At 34.7% G+C, this 27345-nt stretch overlaps 1 protein-coding gene across 1 annotated transcript; it reads right to left on the reverse strand.

Annotated features, from left to right (window-relative positions):
• Positions 1 to 19565: 19565 nt before the first annotated feature.
• LOC127095220 (uncharacterized) lies at positions 19566 to 19994 on the reverse strand. The gene has a single exon (XM_051033939.1). The coding sequence runs from the start codon at positions 19992 to 19994 to the stop codon at positions 19566 to 19568; it is 429 nt and encodes a 142-aa protein (XP_050889896.1).
• Between the last annotated feature and the right edge of the window lie 7351 nt (positions 19995 to 27345).

Below are 27345 nucleotides of genomic sequence, written 5' to 3' on the forward strand. Positions count from 1 at the left end.
TATGCCAATTAGAGATGGTTTCAACTGTCATAACATTTCAAGGTTCAATATTTGGCTAGGCCATTTTTGAACTATCATTTAAAATGCATTTTTTGGCATAGCATATGGAAAATGAGAATTACAAGTCCAATGACCATGAGACCAATGCCAACTCATCATAACTGATATTTGGAGAGTGTGTGAGCTGTCATACAGCTGTCATGGGCCCTATGTGAAAAGTCCATTTTGCCCTTGCTTAGTAAAATCACATTTTTGCTAATCCATTTCATTTTGGTTAATTCATGATTAAGGATGTGATTAAATGGAAGTATAAATACTTAATCATAACCAACTTTTGATCAGAATCACAAATCTCAAGAACCTAACTGTTTTTCCCTCCATTTTCTCCCAAATTCATCAAAAACCTTCATCACTTTTTTGACAAAATCTTCACCAATTCTCAATCATTTTGAGAAATTCTTTTTGATTCAATCTCCATAAGCCATAAGCTTGGACTGTTTTGATGATTTGGAGCCAAAAAGCATTGGAATCGCAACTGTTCATCCTTGGTGCAACAATGGCAATTGGCAATTTCTTCCACTAGAAGCAATTTCGAGCGAACCTAACATCTCCAGTCAACATCCTGAAGCTTCTCTTGCATCTGTTTTGGATCAACACGCGCAAAAGCTCAAAGAACAATCGCTGCCATCTCCAAGGTACCTAAAATCGAATCTCACCATTCTTTAAATTGTGATATGCTTTTGGAAGTTCCTTCAACGTAGATGAACATGCAACTTGTAGTTTTTGATTTGGTTCACTATTAAGAGAGATATCTTGATTTGTAGTTTTGGTGTCATTTCTTTCCTTGCTCGATCCATGAGATATGATTAGAATTAGGAGATTTCGTTTGCATAACCTTAACGTACGTTGGAAGACGAAGAGATCGACGTATCATTCGCTCGATTCGGTGAAGAAATGCTCATGGTTGTAGCTGGAGGTGAAGCACCGTGAATGACGACGAACACGAAGCAGTTCTGGGAATAAACTGCGTTTGATCTTGAATTTTTGCCTGGCAATTCGAATTGTTGTTTCCCTCCCAGAACGACCAGTAGCGCGTTGCCAACGCATTAAAATGCCACAGTGTCACTTGGACCGGCCTAAGATATTTACGAGATTGCCATTGTAGCTTCAAAAATTCATTTAATTAATTAAAACATTCTAAATAATTATTCAACAATTCATTTAAACTTTAAAAAATCATAGGAAAATAATTACTAATCCAAAAATAGTGAGACTTTTTTTGTTAGTTTCCAAATTCTCTCTAGTTTTTTATAGGCATGGTAACATAAGTTGTGCATGGAGAAATGTTGACCTGGCCTATTGATCTTTGACTTGTGTACATTTTTTGCATGTTTTGCCATTTTCATCATGAAATGCTCATACATTTAAAGAAATGATTGAAATTTTTTGTGCTCATTCTGGACATGTTGATGGTGATTTCCATGTAAATTTTGTGATTTTTGGATACTTGATGTTTGAGATATGATTTTTTGAATTTAGGTGTGACAATTTGTGTCACACCTAGCTAGGTCAAATTCATGAATTTATTTGCATGACCTATGATTGTTGGATTGGATTGAAATTTTGCATGGATGATCATTGATATGTTGAGATGTCATGAGAATTTTTCTGGATTTTTCTATGGCATTTTCCATTTGATTGATAATTTTCTTCACTGTTGGTTCATTATGCAACCTTGTGTGACACATGTTTGTAAATCTCTTGTGAAATTCTCATATGGTATTGTATGGATGTGAAATTTGGTATGCTGATTATAGACACATTATAGGACATCACTGTTTTGGTCCCCTTCATTTCTTAAATGTTCTCACTGATTTATGAATTTTTGAAGTGAATGCATGTGTTGATACCTTGAATTGGCTTGAATAATTGTGTCTGGATTTCTTGATTTTTATTGACCTAGTTCCTTTTGTCCAATTGAGCTGAAAATTGACATGCTATACCCTGAATATGTCCTGTTTAGGTGTGAATTATTTGAGGATTTTTGGAATTATTTTGGTATGCTTTTGATGGAATTCATTCTGTTTGGACATTGGATGTTGCATTTGACCTAGTTTGACTTGTTTTGGTCATGAAATGAATATGGTGAATGATATGAGTATGGGATCAATTGCATTTGCTTTCTATTTGCATTAATTTGGTTTTGGTTGAGAATTGTTTGCTGTTTAGAATTTTTTCTCCCTTTTGGACCCTAGGCTTGGCCTAGTGGTCTTGTTTCTCACATTTGGATTGACTTTTCAGGATGAAATGCATGATGCTTAAGGAGAATGCTTCAAGTCAATTAAATTGAGATTGTTGGATGTTTTGCACTAACTTGACTTTGTATTGTAGGTTGTGATGCTTGAGCCTGGGCTTATAGCTTGCACTTGTGTGCATTAACTTGTGTTGCTTTGTACAGATTAACTGATTAACATTTGCTGTTTATTGTTTGTCTGTCTGAGTACTGATGATACTTGATTGATTTCAGGTACATTTAGTCGCTTACAGTTCTTTAAGAACTTGCTTGCAGCTGCTTGGTTTTTAAACCACTTGAGGTAGGACTTCTATTCTTCATGTAGTCTGGAAGACCTGGCCTGTTACTTGGCCAGGCAACTGTCTGAAGTCCTCCTTAAGAGGCGATGATTGTGATTGTTTACATTTGTGCCAAGCAGGTAAAGACCTCTAAGAGGCAATCGGTGGATCAGAGGGATATGCAATCTATCCCCCACTATTCTGTGAGTCGTCCCTCTGCTCACACGGCTGTGTGTTGATGCATTGGGACACAAACCCAAGATCCTGTGCTGTTGCACAATCGAGTCAGAGTCTTTGAGCGTAGAAGGGTCCCTCCATTCTGGACCCACGCTCCTTTGTCTGAAGCTCTCCCTGGTCAGGGATAAGAGCTGTGAAGTCTAATCTTCATTTACCTTTCATCTGCTTCACCTTAGCCTCGCAATGGCAAGGTTAAGAGCGAACACTACCCATGTACTGATGACTTGCTTCGGCAGTCAAACCCATTGTTTGAGCCCACTTGACTGGTTATAGTGTGTGCTTTGTGAATATTTGTTTGCTCTGTTTGCTTGTATGCTTGTATGCTTGCTTTCTTCCTGGATAGGATTAGCTTGCAGTTGTGCAAGTAGGTAGAAACCTCAACGTAGGGTAATGATGCATGACAACACTAGGCTCGAGTACAGCTCCCTGGTAGTGTGTCTTCCCTGGGTTTCTGGCTAGAGTTTTTTTCCCTTTCGGGGGAACTACATCGCCCTGATCCTCGTTCCAGACGAGGTATGTAGGCAGGAGATCGTGCGAGACCTCTCCGGGCACTTTTTTTCTTTTTGTGTGTGTTTACTTGTTATCTGATCGTGTGTTTTGGTTCGGATGCCGACGTAATTCCAGTGATTGGCGGTCGGGCTCCACGTTTGCCCTTTGGTGTGTGTTTTGGTTCGGATGCTGATGTAAGCCCAGTGATTGGCATTCAGGCTCCATGTTTGCCGGTGTGTTTGTTTGCTTGTTTGGCGTGCGTGAGCCGAACTACGGCAGCTCTGATTCTCGTTCCAGACGAGATACGTAGGCATAGGATGCGATGTCCTATCGAGCTCTCTTCTTCTTAACCCTACCTGTGTTGTCTTAGCGTGTGTGTATGATGTTTGTCTGTTTATTTTAGCAACCTATTCTTTCTTTTAGAACGTGGATCCCGTCGAGTACGACGGACGTGAGGGGTGCTAATACCTTCCCCTTGCGTAACCGACTCCCTTACCCTTTCTCTTTGGTCGCGAGACCATTTCCTTTCCAGGTTTCTCTGAGCGTTTCCTTTCCCTATTTTGGGATAAATAACGCGCAGTGGCGGCTCTGTGTTGTGTTTTATTTCAGCCCGCCGGTTGTTTTTCGCGGATGCGACACCAAGACTTTTAAAGTCTCATGCCTACTTACCAACAAAGTGCAATGGAGGATCAAAACCTCGTAGTTCATGGTAAAAATAACAAAAAAGGAGTTTGTTTTTATTCAGTTTTATGGAAAAGATATTTTGTCATTTTAAGGAGAATACTTAACTAGTCATCCACAAGTATGAGAACTTTGCATCATCATGAGAAGGGCTCCAACTTGGATGAGGATCAACAAGTATGCCACTAGCTCCCACAGATGGAAAAGAATTATCGTCAATACTATGGAGATAGGAGAATTATAACTCAACTATGAAAATGACTCATGTATAATACCTTGATAAGAGTTTTAAAAAAAAGAAAGGTGCACAAGGGCATAAAATGGTCTGAATGAGTTAGGCATTTTTAGTCTTTTGAAATTGGTCTAAATATGCTTAAGATGAATTAGCATTTATTAGGAAAAAAGGTTTTCAAAATCACTTGACAAACGTAAAGGTTTATTGAGAAAGTGGTTCAAGTTAAAAACAAGAAGGTTCTGAAAAAGAGAGAAGATTTTGAAAATTAAAGAAGGGGGAGGAGAAGAAGAGACTATCCTAAAGCAGTAAAGTAAAAGCTAGAGAAAAAAAGATTTAACCAAGAGATAGTAAGCTTTATTACATAAGTCAAGCAAGAATTTCCTCCTTTGGATTAAGCCTCAGACGAGCTAAGATAAGCAAATCATAATCCATGTATCAAATAGACCAAATTAACTAAGTCAAGTCTTCACAGAGAAGTCCAAAGTCAAAGGTATCAGATAGATTCCAAGGTCTTAAGTCTCGAATCCCAAAGCAAAGGTCAAGATCCTAATTCTAAATCCATAAATCCATAATGATGCCAAGGATAGTAACCACAAATTCATGAGTTAGGAAAAATAGTTTTCTTTTTTATTAGTGTCTTCTTAGCAATGATATAAAAGAAAGGTCCAAATGGACAAAGAACAAAATGACAAAAACACAAATAATATGATATGAAATGCTAGATATAAAGTACAAAGTAAAATGAAAAAAAAATAAAGGCATAAAGGTAAATGACTTTGAAGTAAAAGTTATCACAAGTAAAATGTTAGTAAAAGATGTTAGTGAAGATGAAAAGATGTTTTCTTCATTTTTTGGAGAACACTCAACTATCCACTCACAAGCATGAAAATATGAACCTATACATCATTTATGAGAAGGGATTCAACTTGGATAAAATCAACAAGTATGCCACTAGTTCTCACAAATGGAAAAGGAATAACATTTTCACAAAATACCATGAGGAATAAGAGACTTACAACCTCACTTATAAAAATGTCATTGCCTTTGGGACAAATTTAGCACTATGTTAACCAATCGTAATTGTACTTATGTAGAAGTCACAACTATCTGAGGTCGGTCAATAATAATGTTTGTGTTAATACATACTAGAGAAATGATATGTAAATCATCCTCCTAAAGCTATGTCACATAAGAAAAGAAAAAGAAAGAGGATGATCAAGTACAAAGGCTAGGAAGATGGTCCATTACTTTAATCCACATTTCATGATACTTAGGAGAAACTTATGCATCAATCCAAAGTACCTTAAATGATTCATGATCACTTATAAGATAGATTTGAAATGATGAAAGTTCATCAAGTACCAATCCACACATCATGAACAAGATGGACACAATATATCCAATTGATCAAAGGGAAAATAAAGGGATGAAGAAGAAAGGGGACAAGAGAGGTCACGCCCAAATTGAATCATAAATTTGATCAAGTCATCATCAAAATCAATCGTCCATTTTGGTGGATTATGGTTTTCACCCTATCAACACCCAAGATCCATTGAGTTTGATGAGACTTGAAGTCAAAATCATCATGATTCAAGGCCAACACAAGTCCACAAGGTCATACAAATTTAAAATTGTCGCATCCGCGAAAAACAACCGGCGGGCTAAAACAACACAACACAGAGCCGCCACCGTGCGTTATTTATCCCAAAAGAGGGAAAGGAAACGCTCAGAGTAAACTTGGGAAAAGCATGGTCTCGCGACCAAAGAGAATGGGATCGGGAGTCGGTTATGCGAAGGGAAGGTATTAGCACCCCTACGCATCCGTCGTACTCGACGGGATCCACGCTCTAAAAGAAAGAAAAGGTTGCTAAAACAAACATCACACACACACACTGAAGACAACACAGGTGGAGGAAGAGGGGAGAGGGCTCGCTAGGATATCGCATCCTATGCCTACGTATCTCGTCTGGAACGAGAATCAGAGCTGCCGTAGTTCGGCTCACGCACGCCGAAACAAACACACGCACAAAAAGGCAAACATGGAACCCGAACGCCAATCGCTGGACTTACATCAGCTTCCGAACCAAACAAACCCACACTGGAAACCAGATGCCACTTGATGGACTTATACCGGACTCCAAGCACACAACAAGAGGATACGGAATGCCAATGGTTGGGCTTACATCCATCTCCTACACACACAAGAACAAACAGGTAACAAGCTACTAAGGAGTCGGGAACTCGAGCCTAGCAACTGTCAAGCAAACACACATAAAAAGAAAAAGGGTTGCCCGGAGAGACCTCGCACGGTCTCCTGCCTACGTACCTCATCTGGTATGAGGATCAGGGCGACGTAGTTCCCCTGAACGGGAAAGAAATTCTAACCAGATGCAAAGGGAGACACACTACTAGGGAGCTGGACTCGAGCCTAGATGTTATCATGCATCATTGCCCTATGTTATGGTTTCTATCCTAACTTGCACAGGCAGCAAGCTAATCCTAAACAGGCAAAACAATCAAAGCAAACAATTACAAATAGCACACACTATATCCAAACAGAAGTGGCTCAAACAAGGGTTAGACTGCCAAAGCAAGTCAACTGTATCAGGGTGATGTTAGCTCTTAACCCTGACATTGAGAGTCAGGGTGAAGCCAGATGAAAGGTGAGTGAGGGGTGTGCCTCACAGCTCTTATCCCTGGCCAGGGAGAGCTTCAGACAAAGGAAGTGTGGGTCCAGAAAGTGGGAACCCTTCTACACTTATGACACTGACTTAATTGTACAACTGTACATGGATCTTGGGTTAGGATCCACAAGGCATCAACATGTAATGTGAGCCAAGGGACGACTCAACAGATTAGCAGGAGGTGGACTACACACCTCTTGTGTCTTCCAATTGCCTTAACAAAGGTCTTTTCCTGCTTGGGGACAAAAATAAACAAGCACAAACATCGCCTCTTAAGGAGGACTTCAGACAGGTATCTGGCCAAGTAACAGGCCAGGTCTTCCAGACTACATGGAGTTAGTGATTCTACCTCAATTGGTTTACACAACCAAGCAGCAGCACAAAGCGAGTTCACAAAGAACTATAGCAACTAAGGTACCTGAAATCAATCTAATATAGTCAGTACTCAGCTCAAACAGTTAAACAGACAAGTTAAAAGTCACACAGTTAACCGTACACAAGCAATGCATCAAGCAAAGCATAAGCCAATGCTCAACACAAATGAATTAGAAACCACCTATAAAACAAAATGAATGTTAATCAACATCATTCACATGAGCAACTCAAACCAATTGCATTAATTCCTCCATGCCATTGGCCTTTTGTCCTGAAACACAATCCAAACATGAAAAGCAAAACCCTAGGACAAAGCCTAGGGTCCAATAGAGATCAAAAATTCAAAACAGAACATGAAAATTATCAAAAATCAAGTTCAATCAATTAAGAATCCAATCCAATTGGTCTCATGTTCAAATCATCAATAATTATCATTTCATGAAGCAAATAGTACAAAGCATGCAATTTAGAACCTCATTGAACCAAACAGAATGAATCAATCCAAACTCAATCCAAAACAATTCAATAAATCCCCAAAAAATTCACAGCTAAACAACATCCATTACATGTCAATCACACCAAATTTCAGATCAATTTGACAATGGTAAGCAAGTCAATTAAATTCATCAAGTTAAGCATGCTCATGCAAGTCCAAACAAAGCACAATTTCATGTATCAACTTCAAGCAAGCATAAAACAGTGTAGGAACATTATAAATGCACCAAACCAAAACCATGGCAAACCTTAATGTGTCTACAAACACTCCACAAAATTTCAGGTCCATCCAATACATATCCAGAATTTCACAAAACATCTAAAATCATGACTCACAAAAACTCCACATTTGGTCAAACAGAAAGGAAATTCTCAATCAAATTGGAAACACATCCAAAAATTCCAGAAAAATTCACATGTGAACCTAACATCCAGAGGTATCAACATGCAAAATTTCAGCTCATTTCAAGTCCATATGGCATGGTAAAAAAATTCATGAAGTCAGACAAGAAATGGTGTGACACAAATTGTCACACCTCTAAAGATCATGTCATATCTCTCAATCCAAGAACTCAAAAATCACAAACCATATACCAAAATGTCCACTAAGGTCTCTAGAATAAGCATGCAAAATTTCAGGAATTTCCAATTAAGCATCATCGTTTCATGAGCAAAATACTAAGCAAGGTGCAAACAAACACATGTTCATACAAACCCTAGGCCATTCCAAAAATTACACGTGCACAATTTCCACCAAAATCACCAAAAAATAGTAGAGATTACAAGGATCATGGTGAAAAAAATTTCAGTTAATTTGGACAAGTATTCTGTGAGATATGATTTTTTTAATGTCATGAAAAAAAATAAAAATGTGAAACAAGGCATATGAAGTCATGTGGAATAAATACAATAAGGCAAAAATGAAATTGCTTGGCACGGAATCGAAGGCGGTTCCCTTTCAAAATCCTGGCGCGCGCAACCACAAAGCAACGTGAACAGTAACGTGACTGAAGATCAAACACTATTTCTGGAAAATTTTCGAAGCTTCTTCATGTGTTCTTCAACAAATTCCACAAACTTTATATCACCAGAATCCTCGTTCCATGCACATCATGAATACACAAATAATTAAGCCTAATTCCTCATGATTAAAAAGAATCGAAGCAAAACATAATCATGTATGAAACTTCAAATCCATGTATCTCTCTCATTTCTCAACCAAAATCAGTGAAACGAATTGCAGAATTACCTACTCTAAGAGATCTATCCAAATCATCAATCAATTTCATGAATCGTTGAATTCGAAAACTGACCTTAATTTGAGCACAGTGATGAATTCGCGTGTATTAGGCTTTGAAATGTGAAAACAGATGCTCCTTGATGTTTGTAGAAGTGAATGGAACAAGTCTTGGATGTTAATTGTACACGATTTTGATGAAATCTCAAACTGCCATGGATGAACCTCACTTTAACAATCCAAAATCCAGCTTGAATCCCAATGGTTCTTGCTCCAATTAGCTTCAATAATGATTGTAGATGATGAATTGATGAAGAACAATGCAAGGTTTGTGGAGATTTTTGGAAAAAAAGTGAGAGAGAAAGTGAAGAGGTTTTTGTGATTTCTAGATCTAGATCTTGATTCTGTTGTTTCTTATGGTGAAAACAGTTACAATTATCCTTTTATATGTTATGTTAATGATGTTTCTAATCATGATTAGTGCTAATGTGATGGATTAGTGAAAATGCATTTTCATGCTAAATGGCAATTTGGTCAATTCACCCACACAAGTGCAATGCAATGTAACAGTGGAATTTTCTGATTTGAGCAAGTTTCAAATGGCATTTGTGAGCTAGTGCAAAAGGAATCATGTGAAAACAATGAATATTTTACAAAAACACCTTTTTCCCTCCATTTTTCAAATTAAGTCCACTTGAAAAATGGACTTTTTATGTGATGAGTTTTCATGAAATGTGATGATGGATTATAATAGAGGACATCAAAAGAATTTTGCTCAAAGAAACCTCACTCCATTTGGCCTTGTGAATCAAAAGTTATGCCACTTTGAAATTCAACTTTTTTGGACAATGATCAATCCATAACTTGCCAACCATACATGAGAAATTCATGTTCTTGGACTTTTTGGAAAGGTGAGAGCAAGATATACAACTTTCATGTTGAACAAATTTTCATTTGAAGCATTTTTGGACAGGTAATTTTGAGGAGAAAAACTTTCCATTTTTGGCAGTTTTCAATTACAAGTCACTTTCTATTTTTGGAAAGTTTCCATCTGACTTTATTTTCTTCATTCTTGATCTTTGAAATGTCAAATGAAACTTGTTTAGACATGAATGAAGTGTATCTAACCCTCTCCCACCTCCAAATCCATCATTTCAGGCACAGTTGCCCGCAGTTGACTTTTCTGATTGATAGATGAATCTGGCTATGCATTGATCCACTTGAGCCTCAAACTCCTGATGAAATGGCTCAATGATGAAACCCTAGCTTCCATAAGCTCAATATAACCATATGATGATCCCCATATCCACTGAAAACCCCATCTCCTTGCCAAGCCCTGATTGACCCAATTCAGATGAATTGGGTTGACTAGTGGTCAAAACCCTAGTCTCAAGGTATCTGATCAATCTCTTGGTGATGACAAAACCATGATGATGATGATGATGTATCATTCTAACCAAGATGAAGCTCAATCTCCTTGAGAATCAAAAACCCTAATCTGGACCACACATCCTCAGATGATTAGTGATCAATTCAATGAAACCCTTAGCTTGCATCTCTTAACCTCTTTATCTTCTGATCAAGACTTAGGAGGATGACTTGCTCAACGTAACCACATGATATGCAAATATGCAATGCCTAATGACCTACAAAATGATATGCAATATGCTAAGCTAGTCCCAAGAGAGGAGGGCAAATTTTGAGGTGTTACAAAAATGCAATTAAGTGAAATAAAAATGCATCAAAGGTATTTTAAATGATTTTCAAATTGGAAATAAAATGGAAAAATCCACAAAGTCCTTCAAAACACCAAGTAAAGGGCCAAGAAAATTATGGAAGGTTGGAAATAAAATGAGAAACATTTAATAAAAGTTTCAAAATTTTAAAATGCAGAAAAGTAATTTTAAACCAATTAAAATAAAGGAGAAAAGAGAAAAATCATGAAAAATAGAAAATAAGTGAAATAAAATGTGATAAAATAAAAATTAGATGAAGAAAAATAAAAGAGAATTTTAAAAATTATTTGGGGATTTTTTAGATAAAAATGAAATTACTATGAATTTTTAAAGAAAAAGTAATTTAAAATAATAAAAGAAAAAGAATTAAAATCAGGAAAAAAAATCAAGAGCGTTGGATCAAGCCTCATTAATTGATGTGGCAGATCCAACACTCCAAATGATGAGAAATACGATGGAACACACGGCAATCAGAATACAAGATCTAGTTTGAATTTAACCAATCAAAACATTTCAAACTGTCAACGTGTCTGGTCCAAACTCAAATCACCTAAGGAATACTCTGGTCATCTTCTCCGGTAAGTTGTCATCGGAGTTTCATTATTTGGTAACTTCAAGACATGAGACGACCACCCGTGTGATCCTCTTCTCATCCCGAATGCAACCTTATGCCTCAAATTCATTTATGTGAACTAGGCAAAGGGAATTTCAAAGAAGTTTCAGAAACAAGCAAGCCATGAAAAATAAAATTAAATGATGAACACGATCAATCAACATCAGATAAGTTAGGGGTTAACATTCGATCAAAACATTAACGACTAATTATTATGGCCTGGTTAGATGAACACGAACAAACAACACTCTTTCCTATTCAAGATTTTGTTAAAATGAGAAAAATAACCACACAACTATGCTTAAGTAGAAGTTGCAACATAAGTTCTTTAATCGTGAATAACAAAACATTAACGACTAATTATCGTGGCCTGGTTAGATCAAACTTTATCACATCTAAATACAACTATTTAACACACAAAATGAAAGATTTAATCAAAACAACAAGAAACTGACCAAACTGACCATCTTCTGAGAGCTTGAGTGAATCAACATTTTTCAAAACCTCAGTAACAACTTTGACAGTCTCTTCTTTTACTTTAGTGGATATTAGACTTTTTTTTCACAAATGCCCCAATTTTGAAAAAAAAGTGCCAAAATACCCTATTTTGAAAAAAACTTATGGAAGAGCCATACTTTTTGAAAACACTCGTCTATTGAATGGCCAAGAGAATACATAGAATTTTCTAAGGGTACTCTCGGTCATCCATTGGTCGAGGAATTTTTTTTTTAATTTTTTAAAATTTTATTTTAGATTTAAATTAGTTTTTTAATTAATAGAATAATAAAAATAATATTTAAATTATAATATTTTTTTAATAATTTTGAAATATCTAACTAATTGTTGTATTATTTTTTAAAATATTAATTATGATATTTAATTAATTAAATACAATGCTCAATAGTTTTTTTTTAATATATGAATTGAAGGGGGTAACCGGTCTAGTTTGACAGGTTCAATAGCTTACATGATCTAACAATTAAATTAGACTGATGACCCCTTCAATTCATAATTCAACATGTTCAACTAGCTAATTTAGTTTGATTTAGAGCATTTGTAAATATACACTATAATATTTAAAAAATAATATAAAACATTTAATTAGCATATTTTTAAATTATTAACAAAAAATAAAAATAATATAACATTTAACTTTTTAATTAATAAAAAGTAATACTTAAATTATATTTTTTTTATAATAATTTTGAAATATATTAACTCTATGTTATAGTATTTTTTTAAATATTAATTATGATATAATCAACTAAATACAATGTTCAATAGTTTTTTTAATATGTGAATTGAAGAGGTCATCAGTCTAGTTTGATTATTTCAATAGCTTACATGATTTAACAACCAAACCAGATTGATGACCTATTCAATTCATAGTTCAATATGTTCAGTCATTCGGTTCAGTTTTTAGAGTATTTGTAAATATATACTACAATATTTAAAAAATATATATATAACATTTAATTAGTATATTCCTAAATCATTAAAATAATACTAAAAATAATTTAACATTTAATTAGTTTTTTAATTAATAAAAAAATAAAAAAATATATTTAAATTATAATATTTTTTTAATAGTTTTGAAATATTTTTTAAAATATTAATTATGATATAATCAATTAAATACATTGTTTTAAAAATCGGATCACTCATCAAACCGATGAAAGTATTGGGTCTCGTTTTGATCAATTCATGTCGATTTTCACTGGTTCAATAGCTTACATGATCTAGAAAATTTTACTTCATACCCCTGCAGTTATACCAATACCCCTACATTTTTTTTAAAATATCAATTTTACTCTTGTTTGTTTTTAACCAATTTACCATTTTACTTTTAACCATTCAATTGAGACTTCCGCAAATTGCATTATTCACCCTCGTACCGGAACTCATTGGAAAACACTTCTGGCATGTTTTTTTTTCAAACCGGAAGACTTCGCGAAAGACATCTGGTTTACTGCATAACTAATTCTAGAATAGTTACTTGAAGAGTTCCGGTTCAGTTTTGAAAAAAGAACGTTCTGGAACACTTATCATATGTGTTCTAGTTAATAGAGTAACGTACACCAAAAGTCTTTTCCAGAGACTTCCGGTGTTTTATTTGTATGATCTGGAACTCTTCCTTACAGACTTCCAGTTTGCATTTTTAAATTATTTTTTGATATTTTTTTATTGTGCAGGTATGGAAATTCTTCCCCAAATATGTGTAGATACTTCTGATGCGTTTTTAACCACTCAAAGATTTGGTACACGGGTAGAGGTGATCAGATGGACTAAAGAGGTTGGAATCCATAATAAAGTAACAGTTATCATCACTCGTTCAAATACTGAAACAAGAAAGAGAGGGAGAAGTAACAAATTAATATTTGGTTGTGATAAAGGTGGGAAATACAAGGATACTAATAGTGGAACCCAAAGTGCGTCCAAAAAATGTGGATGCCCATTTAAAATCAGGTCGACCCCGACGAAAGATGGGTTTGGTTGGAAGATTGATGTAAAATGTAGGGTCCATAATCATGGTTTACCTTATAGATTAGAAGGTCATTCCTTTGTTGGTAGATTGACCACGGATGAGAAGCAACATGTCGTTGATTTGACAAAGAGACATGTACCACCTAGACACATGTTGCTTTCCTTACAAGACCGAGATCTAGAGAATGTCACTCGGATTACGCAAATACACAAGCTTAAGAGTATGATAGAAAAACAGATAAGAGGTCCTAGAAATGAGATACAACATTTGTTTAAGCTTATTGAGGATGCAAGCTATGTGTATTGGAGTATAAAAAGGGATGACTCAGAAGTTATGAGAGAGATATTTTTGGCCCATCCCGATTCAGTTAAGTTGTTGAATATTTTTCCTATTGTGTTAGTTATGGATAGCACCTACAAGACAAACAAATATAGACAACCTTTGTTTGAAATTTTTGGCATGACATCAACCGAGTTGAACTTTTGTCGTCGCATTTGCGTATATGGAGTTTAAGCATTATTGGGTATTGGAGAAACTTAAAGAACTGTTTGTGAAGAAAGATTTGTGTCCACAAGTTATTTTGACAGATAGAGATCTTGATTTGATGAAAGCAATTGAAATTATGTTTCCCAGATCAATTAATTTGCTATGTAGATTTCACATTAACAAAAACGTTGGTGCAAAATGCAAGCAATATGTGGTGAATGACATGCAAAAGACGATAGACATATTATGGATGGAAGTTGTTTGGGCTAGTGATGAGGTTGAGTATGGTCAATGGTTGCATCAACTTGAGCAGGCATGTGTTGATTATAGTGGATTTATTAATTATGTGAAAGACACATGGTTGACTCCACATAGATAGAGATTTGTTGGAGCATGGATTAATCGAGTGCTACATTTGGGTAACACGATGACTAAACGGCATGTGTTATATTTTTTACTATCTATTTTTTATATGTGATATTTTTAATATTTTCAATATGTTATTTTTAGGGTTGAATCTGAAATTCTGGCGTAGTCAGAATTCAGATGTTCTACTCCAAGTCATGACATCTGATCCAACATTGTAACTATCATAGCAAGACAGTTAACACATTAAAACCTGTACTAAAGCACGCTTTCACAGAAGTCACGACATCTCCTTCTATGTCACCCTAGAATGAAGGAACCCCTAGTCCTGTGCATCAGGTATACAACCTCAGCAGAGATCAATCATAGCTCTCACTTCTGTTGTTTTCCTACACAGTTATCAGCATGATGTCTTAATTGATCATCTGTTACATTATTCCAGTGTGCTTGCCTTTTACTTGTATTTCCTGAAATAAAGGTTGAATACATTAATCTAATTACCACTTATTAGATTGCTAACAAATAGGCGATTTGGTAGGTTCATTAATTGTAGGGTAGTCGTTGGTTTCCTGGATTTTAGCTCAGCTGTTGGATTCCTAAAGAATAGCCTGAGAAAAATACTGACCCAGAAAAACTAATCATCCTACACTTTAGCACATGCTGTCAGGAATGAAGGTCACAACATTCAGTTTGACATTCAGACCATATACATCATGTTGATTCTGTTATGTTCCTGAAAAACAGACTGTGCTAAATTTGCTGTACTGTAAAAGACCAACCAGTCTCTAATTCAGTATCAGCCTACATGAACAACTGTCTAGACATCCATTTTGACAGTTTCACAATGATCCTTTGCCCAGGTTTGTTTTCCACTTGAAAGCCAGACAAATATATACTGAACTGAAGCATAAAAACCAACCTGTCTATTATTCAGTACATGCTGTCAATGATGAATGTCAAGGCATTCTGATTGACATTCAACCAGAAGGCTATGTATCAGGTTTGTTATTATCTAGGTAGGCAGACTGAAATACAAGCTTAGTTATGGCATACAGGATTATAACATATGCAGAAGGAAAACAAACATAGGAAATTGTTAACCCAATTCAGTCCAACATGACCTACGTCTGGGGGCTACCAAGCCAGGAAGAAGATCCACTATCAGCAGTATTAATTCAGAGTTAAACTCCCCCGTTTACAACTCTTCACTTAATCCCTACCCAATGCAATCTATACCTAGGAACTCCTAGATAGAAACCTCCAGTTTCCATTCCTATCACTACAAATACAATGTAATGTTAAACCAACTTGAACTTGCTTCACAACTTCATTCAAGAACATAATCACTCTTGCCTACAGGCTTTGAGTTACAAAAACTCTCAGCTTTGAACACTGAGAAACACATGGTAACCTTCCCACAGGTTGGGAGGTTTACCGCACACACCCCTAAATTTTCATTCTATGAGACTTCCAAAAACTAGGTTACAATAAGCTATTTATAACCTAATCACCCAACTAGATTTGGGCCTTCAGAAATCGCAGCAAACTTGTTCTTTGTTGTTACAAATACAGCAGAAAATTTCTGCTACAAACAAGGTCTTCAATCCTAAAATCTCTCCATATATATCTCCTTATTTTGAGCCTATATATATTCTAATTGAGTCTTTAAGACCTCCACATGGGAGTTAGGATATTCACCAAATATCCTCACTAATCCCTGAATATATACTGAATTAATTAATTCAGTTTCCTACACATGTACGATGTCACAGGCATGATGTCGTGACATCGTACATGACATGTTGGTCCAGATGTTGAACTTCTTCAACCCAACATATTAAAACAACAGAGATGATTACATTATTTGTTTTACAAAATTAATGCCAATCCTAAGGTATTAACAGAATGTAATTATTGGAAGTTAAAGCAGATGTTGGGAAACAGTATAGGTGACATGGTCAAATATTTGGAAGCTATGAATAGCAACTTAAGGTTACAACTGGGCAACATTAGAGCTTCTTTTCAAAAAAGTTTTTACGAAGTTCAGCATGCACACATAAGTCCATTTATGGTAATTTACGTGGTTCAGTGTCTCGAGCTGCTTTGAGACGTATTGTTGAAGAGTTATTGAGAGTCGATTATGTTGGAACTAATAGGCAAATATGTGGTTGTACTCTTAGAACATCTTATGGGTTACCTTGTGCTTGTGAGTTAGGAAGATACACACTTGGTGGTATACCTATACCAATAGATGTTGTTCATGTTCATTGGAGGAAACTAACTATGGAAGTTGAGTTAGAAGTAGGTGCAAATGATGGATCAGAGGTGGATATGACTTGTGCAATAGATAAATTGTGGAAATGGCTTAGGTCATTATATGTTGTTGGGAAAAGGGCATTAAAAAGTAGGTTTTGTGAACTTGCATACCCCATAATGACTTCATTGTGTCCACCACCCGAGAAATTAAAAGCCAAAGGAGGAGAGAAGAAGAAAGGAAAAAAACAGCAGGATATGATGTTTATAGGGACCCTCCGTATCATGAGTATGTTGATAAGGCATCTCAATCTTCACAAAGGCAATCTCAACCATCACATACTTCGAAGAAGTTGAAATCATCAAAGAAGCAACCACAATTAAAGAAACATTTCACTCTTCAATTTCCTAATCATATTAGGTCATACATTGAAGATGTAGTTAATGATGTATTAGATGGTAATTGTGGATTTAGAGGCATTGCATCATTGCATGGTGATGATGGTTGGTCAATGGTTCACCGAGACTTGGAGTTGGAAATAATAGATAAGGAAAGATCAATTTTGTATGACAAGTTATTTTGTAATCAGTTAGCAGAAGTGAGAGAGTCTTTGATGATAGAATCTTTTGGTTCACAACCACCACAAAAATGGTTGACTCTACCAGATATGGGTTACTTGATATCAAATCGCTATAATGTTGTACTTGTCTGTTTAGGCAATTTGTGCATGACTTTCTTTCTTATGACAAGTTCACATTCACCAAATGTCTCAATTTATTGCATTGGTTTTGTTAACCAAAACCATTGGGTTCAGGTACGTATTTTATTTTACATGACTTACTGTTTTAATTATTTTACTTATTTCACTTTATTAAATATATATTTTAATTATTGTTATCAGGTAAACATGAAAGAGGGGTTTCCGTTGCCACCAGTCGCATTAGATTGGAAGAAGTTTTGTTGTCCAACAGCAACGTCTTGGATGTTAGAATTTGCAGGATGTCTACAACATTGGCAATTACTGTTGGTGCAAGCCTTAGAGGCCAATACTTTTGGTACTTGTACCGAATTATTTATTAATAATAAAAAGAATTTTCTTTATTATGTTTGTTTAATAAAGTCCCTAGAATAGATAGTCCGTTTAATGTATCAAGTGTGACTTAATCATGAGATCTCATTAAACATAAGAACATTGTTCTTAAAGTATCTGTAGTCGAGCTTTGTTGTGAAGTGGGATAACATTAAAGCATTAAGACTATTATGTATATAGACGGATGATCACATCTCATGGATCATGGATAAGGAGTTATCAAGTCTTAAACATAGGTATGAATATTAGGAGTAATATTTATATTGGATTACCCGCTATGAGAATACCATATAGAATGTTATGCAAAGTGTCATAAGTTATTCTCATGGTGATAGTGGTGTATACCACTTTTCGACCTGAAACCACTATGGACCCTAGATATAGAGTCGAGTGGTTTATTATTGATCAAACATTGTCCGTAATTGGATGACCATAAAGACAGTTGATGGATACTCCACGAAGCATGTTGAGGGACATGAGTGACCTAGATGGAATTTGCACATCCTGCGTAACGGGATAAATGTCTACGGGCCCAATATTGAACTGGACAAGGATGACACGGTTTATGCCTTGTGTTCAATATAGACATAGGGGCAAAAGGGCAATTGTACATATAAGTATTATCACAAAAGGATTTGTCAAATCACATGACATTTTCGTGTCTTGGGTAGCAGTGATGTGTTGCTAGATACCGCTCACTATTTATTATGTTAAATACGTGATTTAATATAATTGCTAGTGTCGCGAAAACCTACAAGGTCACACACAAAAGGATGGATTGATGAGAGATAGAGTAAATAAGGAACACCATAAGGTATGGTGCACTTAAGTGAATTGTAGAACATCGTAAGGTATGGTGTACTTAAGTAGAATATAAAATATGGTAAGGTATCACGCGCTTAAGTGATTTTGGCATATCATAAGATATGGGCCACATACACTTAAGTGGGTTTTTTAGCGTGCGGCCCACACAAGTGGTTCTATAAATAGAAACCTTGTGCAGAAGCATTTGTTCAGTTGAAATTTTTTCGTTTCTCTCTCTCTCTCTCTCACTCAAAATCTTCATTAATAGCAGCTAGCACTGAGATTGAAGGAATCCGTTCGTGTGGACTGAGTAGAGGCGTTGTCACCATTCAACGTTCGTGATCACTCCTTAGATCTGCATCAAAGATTTCAATCGCCACAAGAAGCAACGATTCTATCACTGATCATGCCCATTCGCAAGGATCACTAAAGGAGAAAAAAAATTATTTCCGCTGCGTTTTGGATCGCTATTCTCCTTCAATTACTTACGCCTATATTAGCATGAATATGTAATCAAAATATGAATATTATATTATGTCAGTTTTAATACATTCAGTTATAAAAGTTAATACACAAATCAATGTGGACAAGAAATATGCAAAGCTTCAAATAAATCAGCAAACTACAAATCTTCCTCTTCGGCATTAACTTGTCTCAGATAACGATGAATCAATGTAGAAACACAAGCCCAATTAGGATAAGATGGTCCTACTTCGCAAACAGGAACTTACACCTCTCTTGGTTCATCATGATGGGGCGGTACCAAACGAGGATGTGAAACACAATAATACGAATCCAGGTATCCATCTTCTATATCAGATGGAGTGGTGGCCAATTTTGTTGGACGGATCACAACAAGAATGCTCTGATGGTAACCAATCCAATCAACATTAGTATCATTATCCATCCTACAATCAGGAGGTGGGGATGGAACATACTGCTTATACCCGAATTGACGTATACATCTGTCAGGCAAGTATGGAACAATTGTGTCACCCCACTTCAAACACCCCTTGTACAGATATAACTCATCAAACTGAGTCCATCCTCTATGATCCTCAAATGGACGCCATATGATGTCGGCAAGTGTCAGCTCGTCCAAAATAGGTCGCAAGTCAACCACCTTCAGGACTCTTTGCTTATAGGACCATCTCATCGCTCGAGGAAGACTAAAATTATCAGTTGATTTTCAATTTTCTCCTTTTTTTCCAACAATTGGAAAGTACTCGTGAATCCAGTACTATTATAATATAAAAACATAATAAACTAAATTAACATACTTTATAAAATTAATTAACACATAATAAACAAAATTAAATTAAATACCTATAAGAGAGTAGGATATCCACCGAGCTGCTTGTAACTGAACATAGACGCATCTCCAAGGTATCTGTATAGGGTAACCAATGCAGCTGCTCCCCAACTATATTCTGAACATCTATCTAAGTCTGTAAATAGTAAGAGATATCGTGTCTCGACAAGCGTAAAGGTCTTGTCGGCAAAAATTATGGAACCCACCAACATCAACAAATATGCTCTAGTCGCATATGCCCAACTAGAAGTAGCTCTATGTTGTACGAATAAATCATATAACCACTCCAATTTATAATAAGAACCCCTGCAGCTACGAACATGTGCATGTGCCTCACTATGTGACACTCTTAGGTAGTTAACAGCAACCTCTTCAATGACATCTTGAGGACTCCAAAACACACCCTTGATGGGCAAGTGAAGCAGACAAGAGACGATATCCAAAGTAATGCTCATCTCACCAAACAGCATGTGAAATGAAGATGTCTCTAGATGTCATCTCTCCACAAATGAGGATACTAGGTTTATGTCTATCTTGTTCGAACTAGTTCTCTGAAGTGAAGATAATCCAGACCTAGAAACCCAACTCTCTATTTATTGTGGAAGAGCTAGTGGAACCCTCGATGTCAGCTTAAGTCTGTGTCCAGCAACTTTTAACTCTTTCTTCGGACCTCTTTCCTGAAAACAATTAAAACACATATTATAAAACATAATATAAAATATTCAAATATTATTCTATTTCAAATATACGTCATTTATTTACTCACCAAACCATAAATATCGAGCAACATGATGGTTGTACTCTACCAAAAGAGACGTATCGTACGACCCTCCTGGATAGTCAGTCGGATCTGCTACAGATGTAGATGTGCCCCGTCCTAAACTACGGTCTGGAATCCTACCGTCGGCACCTCGTCTTTGAACCACTATAAAAAAAATTATTAAAAAAAAATGAACCAGAACACTTCTAAAAGAGTTCTGGTGTGATGAAAATTGAGTTTGACTTCCGGAACACTTTTCAAAAGACTTCCGGTTAATTGAATGAAAACCAGAAGTCTTTTACGAAGAGTTCCGGTAACCAGTCTTCAAAACCGGAAGTCTTTTTGAAAGAGTTCTGGTTCAACGCCTCAAATCTGGAGCGAACCGGAAGTCTTCTGGAAAGTGTTTCGGCATTTTGTTTGTGAACCGAAAGACTTACTCTTTGTGTTCCGATTTACAATGGCAAAAACGTTGTTCCGGAAGTCTTGAAGCGAAAATGAAGTAAAACCCAATTTTTTCAGAAGTATAACCTATTTATATGAGGGCATTTTGGTCCAAAAAAATCTATTGTAGGGGTATGGATATAATTGATGGGATATGAGTTAAAAAATTTCTTGATCTAACATTGGTGACCCATTTAATTCATAGTTAAACCTGTCAATTCGGTCCAATTTAGAGCAGTTATACATACAATATTTTAAAAAAATATATAATATTTAATTAGTATATTTCTAAATTATTAAAAAGTATATAATTTAAATATTATTTTTATTATTTTATTAATTAAAAAACTAATTTAAATCTTTAAAAAAATTTATGGATGGCCAATGGATGATACTTTTAGAAAATTTCACGCATCCTCTTGGTCATTCAATGTACGAGTGTATCAAAAAAGCAGGACACTTCCATAATTTTTTTCAAAATAGTGTATTTTGACACGTTAGTTTCAAAAATGGGGCATTTGTAGAAGAAAAAAAAAGTTTGGATATTAAACATCTTTTCTAAGAGTTATAAATAATGTTTGACATGAAACAAAACATAAAGGTTGAACTCTTTAACTCTAACAGCAAGAATACAAAATAGAAAATATATAATCCAAAAATCATCAAAGTGAATATAAAAAATTAGAGATTGAAAAGAGAAGGAGAGTTTTAAAGAAAGCATTATGAGGAAAACCTTGTTTGACATGGAATAAAGCATAAATGTTGAATCTTTAACTTTAAAATAAAAAGCGCAACACAAAAAAAATGTTAAAGAAGAATCTTTTGTTGATGTAAATAGAGTAAACGTAAAATCAATTAAAGAGAGTGATTTGAAGAATCTGCAGTAATGAAGCTTTAACATGGAACAAAAGGTTCATTCAAAAAAAGTTTCTTCAACAACTTTAAAAGCAAAATAATAACCCAGATAAATGAAAAATAGAGACTCATGGATTTGTTCTTGCATTTATCCAAAAAATAATAATAGAAATCAAGAATAAAAAATGAAAATGAAAGTCGTTAAAGGAAGAAGGATTAGCAAAAATGAAGGTGAAAATGAAAGAAGAACAATTGAAATCAAGAAGCAATGAGAGTGGAGAAGAAATGAAAATGAAGAAGAAATGATGCACTTACATGTGAACCCTAGAAAACTATAAGCTAAAAAGGAGAGTTGAGTTTGAAAAGAGAAAGTGGAAAAAGGAATAGAATGAACCGGTCAAATAAAAAATGGAATTGAGGAAAAGTGGAAAATTAAACCATCAAAGTTATCATCAAATGAGAGTGTGACACTTGATAGCGAAATGGATGAAGAATATTGGATAATTAGTCAATTATGAAAAATGACATGGTTTAGTGTAAATTAATATTGTACGAAAGGATAAATTGGATAAATTAGAGAGATCAAAAGCATGTTTCAATCTTAGTTAGATAGTTGATGGTAAAGAAAGAAAATAAAAAAATTTATGAGAAGCTGATCATTAGGAGAATAAGTAAGTTTGTAAGAACAAAATAGAGTCAAAGAATATGAGGTTATAAAAAGTTAGTGGGAGGTTAAGCAACATAACAAAGTGAGACAAAGAGACGTGCAGTTCTTTTCTCTTTATATATATCTTCCTTTTTTTTTATAAGCAAGTGAATTCATTATAAGAGTACAAGGGGTATTCGAAATCGACAAAACAAGAGAAATGTCAAGTCAACTAAACTATGAAATATAACTCAAAGGAGCAGAACAAAAGTCATAGAAATTATAGTTGGGGTGAGACATATCTCCCAATAAAGACAATTTCCAACTAAAATACTTAATAGACCAGACAATATCATTAACATTAAACACATGATTTTCGGATAAAATGTCATTTCTAATCTTCCAAATGCTCCAACGGACCGCCCACCATATTATTCCTTCTCTGTTTTTCTTAACTTTCCCTCTCAAAATTTTACGTGACGCCAAAAAGGTGCTTATAATGTTTTTCCCGGCCAACAAAGATAAAACAATCCAATTGTTGATGGCTTCCCAAACCTTTAGGATTGTTCTGCACTCGAAGAAGATATGTGATCCGCTGTTGCACACGGGTCAAAAACGAGTAAAATAGTATTGTAGTTAGGAAAACGACACTCGAGTCGTATCGTAAAGACTCTTGAAAAAATTAACCAAATAACGAAAAGATAAATGGGGTTTTAGATTCAATTGAGAATATAGGAAAAATAAGTGATTTGAAAATAAGTGATTATGAAATAAACTAAAATGAGTCAACCTACTGTTCAGTTTCTCAACTTATCATCGATAATTATAAATCCAAAATCTTAAGAGGATTATAATCCCCTTTTGATTACAGTATCAATTAACAAGTGTAATTGATACTACGTGGTTTACACTCCTATTATCTGAATGAAGCATACAGATTCAACACTCACGAATTGTGATTCAACATACGCAATTTAACGGCAAAGCAACGCTAAAAGGCAATACATATCAAAGAACATAAACCAATCAGAATAAATCAATATGGATCTATATAATTCGAATAAACATATAAAATATATAGAAGAATGTTGAAAGGGAAGAGAAGTTGAATTGAAAATATAAAACCTCAAAGTACTGACGGAAACATGAATCAGTAGGTAAATCTTTGGTGATTAATTTTCTATGAATCGTAAAAGCAATATTGTATCATGAAAATTTAGAATAGGATTATTGTAGCGAGTTTTCTCTTATAACAAAAGAGAAATTCGGACCCTTATGAAAACCGACCCGAAAATTACAAAAACCAGCTCAAACTAATTATTTTAATTAAGTCTAAAACTTTAACGAAATATTAGATCCTCCTTCACTCTGAATCACATTTTCACTTCAACATAATTTTTTTATCTCTTTCTCTTATCTTTCTAACTCATATTAGAACATGTCAATCTGATTCTCAAAGTTCAAGTTATGATCTGTACAGTGATAAGGTATCAAATAACTATTTAAACTGAAAAATAAAGTATGAAAATAAAATAATGTCAAAAATAAACTTAAATATAAAAATACACTAAAATAGTAAAATAATAGAATAAACTATAGAGTTTCCTAAGTACAATATTTTAAGAATGTGCATCAAAATGCAGTGATCAAATTCCCCCACACTTGAATTTTTGCATTACGGGTAAAACTAGAAATTCAAAATTACAAATAAAAAAAACAAGAGCAAAACAAAACATGCAATTCCAAAAGTTCTCATGATACAAAATGCAAGCAAAATTCTAATTCTAAGTTTCAAGAATATGGCGTTAGTGAGCAACTAATTGTAACAGCCAAAGCAGATAAAAGGATATTTTACCAAGGAGTACAACATAAGCAGCAAAATTATCACAAGATAAAACTCACTCAACTCTCAAGTCTTTAGGTTGATTGTTTACACTTAAAGCACAACATAGAAATTCGCACTACAATAAGCTTGAAAAAACTATAACATTCACACAAAGATCAAAAATACTTTTATTCGTTTGTAACTTGGTCAGGGTACGGGTGAGGTAAATCATAATGGGGTACTATGCTAAAATTCAAAGGGTCAAAAGAAAATTGAAAAGAGCTGCAGAAATTTAACTAAAAATATTTCGTTCACTTTCAGACAACACTTTTACATTCTCTCTTCTCTTTTCTCTCTTTTTTTTATTTTTATTTTTTTTCTTTTAGAAGAAATACAATAAGGACAAGAATTTTCTTCCTTCTTTCTTTTTCCAATTGTTTTCTCTTTTTTCCTTTTTTTCTTTTTTTTTTTCAATTGTTTTCTCTTTTTTTTTCTTTCTTTTACTTTTTCTATTTTTTTTCTTTTCTGCCAACCTTTGAAACATCTCAACTATATTACTTCAACCTCACACAACTCCAAACAAGACTCTTTCAACTCTTTGAGTAGGATGATATCATTATTTTTCACTTTTCGATTTGTAATGAGTTTTAAACAAAGAATGGGATGATAAGTTCAAGGGTTTTCAAACAAGGGATGATATATTCAGGGTTGACTTTTGGATAACTGGATAAAAAATAAATAAAACAAAGACAATTTGCCTTTATCATATCAGTGTGCACAAGTAAACAAAAAGCTTCAACAAGAGTCAATTCAAGTTCTAGAGACTAACATACATGAGTGAAATACACAAGAAAAAAATGGATTTTTGAATGTTATCCATTATTAGGCTCAAAATCTCACAAGATAAATGATCTACCACAAATAATGGACAATTCAACATTTATTCCTACTTATCATACTAAGAATGCACAGCAAATCAATCACACCACACCACAAGTCTTTAATCAATAGAATAGAGAAATTATGCATACTCATGGATGGGCTAATATCATTAGTTTCAGCCAAGGTCCACCCAATTCCCTTCTTATGTTCCTGCAATAATTTTTCTTCCTGCTGAAATTGGACCTTTGATAAACAATATAAATCTTCAGGAAGTGGATTAGGTTCTAGATAAGGTGGTTGTTCATTGGACGGTTTGGTTGGGGCAGTCGGGATGTCAAGAGCTTCAACTACATAAACAACTTCATCTACAACTTCATTTGTTGGAAAAACGTCAACCTGCAAGGCAACCTCAATCTCAGCACAAACAACACAACGGTTAGTGTTAGTACAATCATCACAAGAGTAAATATCATCAAAACTAGATAAAGTTGGAAAATCAGCTGAAAATAAATCAGAATAAGTTTCATCAACAACTTCAAAAAGCAACTTTATTTGAAAAATAAAATGTTCTTCCAAAGGATATTTCATAGCATCAAAAATGTTGAATTTTGCGACAATATCACCAAATTCCATGGACATGATTCCGTCGTCAACATCAACTTTTGTTTTCGCTGTATTCATGAACGGTCTGCCCAAAATGATTGATGATTCACATGTTTACTTGTTTAAAGATCTGGTATTTTAATCGCTTCATTATATCCCTTATCCGATAAAATGTACCCATATTCTCATGGTTTATAATCATGTCACTGCTTTCTTTTATCGTCCATCAATTTAGAATTAATCAAGAATAACAAAAATATGGACCATTTCAAAAAAAATAAAAATAATAATAATAACACTTGATCCAATGTCGAGTAATTTTCTAAATCAAAACCATTTCACCATTGACCATTCATCCTATTTCAAAAGTAACCTCAAACCATTTCACAAATCATTTTCAACTAACGCGATAAACACTCCATCAACATCGAGTTTTTTTTTCGCTTACTTGAAGTGCTCGAGTTTTCTTTTCTTAATTAAGCTTCGGATGAAAAGGGAATGAGAGACGTTCATCTCACTATTCCTCGAATAATTGAACAATTGGTGCTCGCCATATTGCTCCAATTTTCTTCTTCTGATTTAAAATACTCTAATCAAACTTGGATAAAGGAATGGGTAGTGCACGCCTCATTATTCCTCGAATAAGCAAATGGGAGGCGCTCACTTCACTACTGCGAATATTCGACTTCCGCAAACAATTTTCTTAACTAATTTGTATGAAACGGGAATGGGAGGTGCACGCCTTATTATTCCTCATATAAGAGAATGATTGACGCGCACCATATTGCTCGAGCTTTCGCCGTCCTCTTAAAAACACTCAACCAATCAAACTTGTTTTTTGCCCATGCGCGACTTCGAAAACCTTTTTAGAAACGAGTATGCTTTATCCATATCGACGTGAAACAAACAAAGGTTTTCGCCTCCAAGAGAAAGTAACAAGCAAAGGTTTAACCATCCAATATGTATAAAGGATCACTCCTTAAAAGCAACCAACACATAATTTTCTACAAAGAACTATGTAGCCTTAAGTTCTCCATCCCACATGGAGATACGTAGGAGCAAGATTTTGGAATCTTGTCAGGCACATTAATAAAAAAATCCTAAAAAACTTTCCTTTCTTTTTTCTCTTTTCTCCTTTAATAATTTGAAGAAAGCAAATAACATAAGCTAACATTTAATCGTA

Source organism: Lathyrus oleraceus, chromosome 6 (assembly GCF_024323335.1).
Source record: "Lathyrus oleraceus cultivar Zhongwan6 chromosome 6, CAAS_Psat_ZW6_1.0, whole genome shotgun sequence".
NCBI classification, from domain to species: domain Eukaryota; kingdom Viridiplantae; phylum Streptophyta; class Magnoliopsida; order Fabales; family Fabaceae; genus Lathyrus; species Lathyrus oleraceus.

What these genes read in the sequence shown, in the direction of transcription:
- LOC127095220 (XM_051033939.1), bottom strand. Translation starts at nt 19,994, where the DNA reads ATGAGATGGTCCTATAAGCAAAGAGTCCTGAAGGTGGTTGACTTGCGA.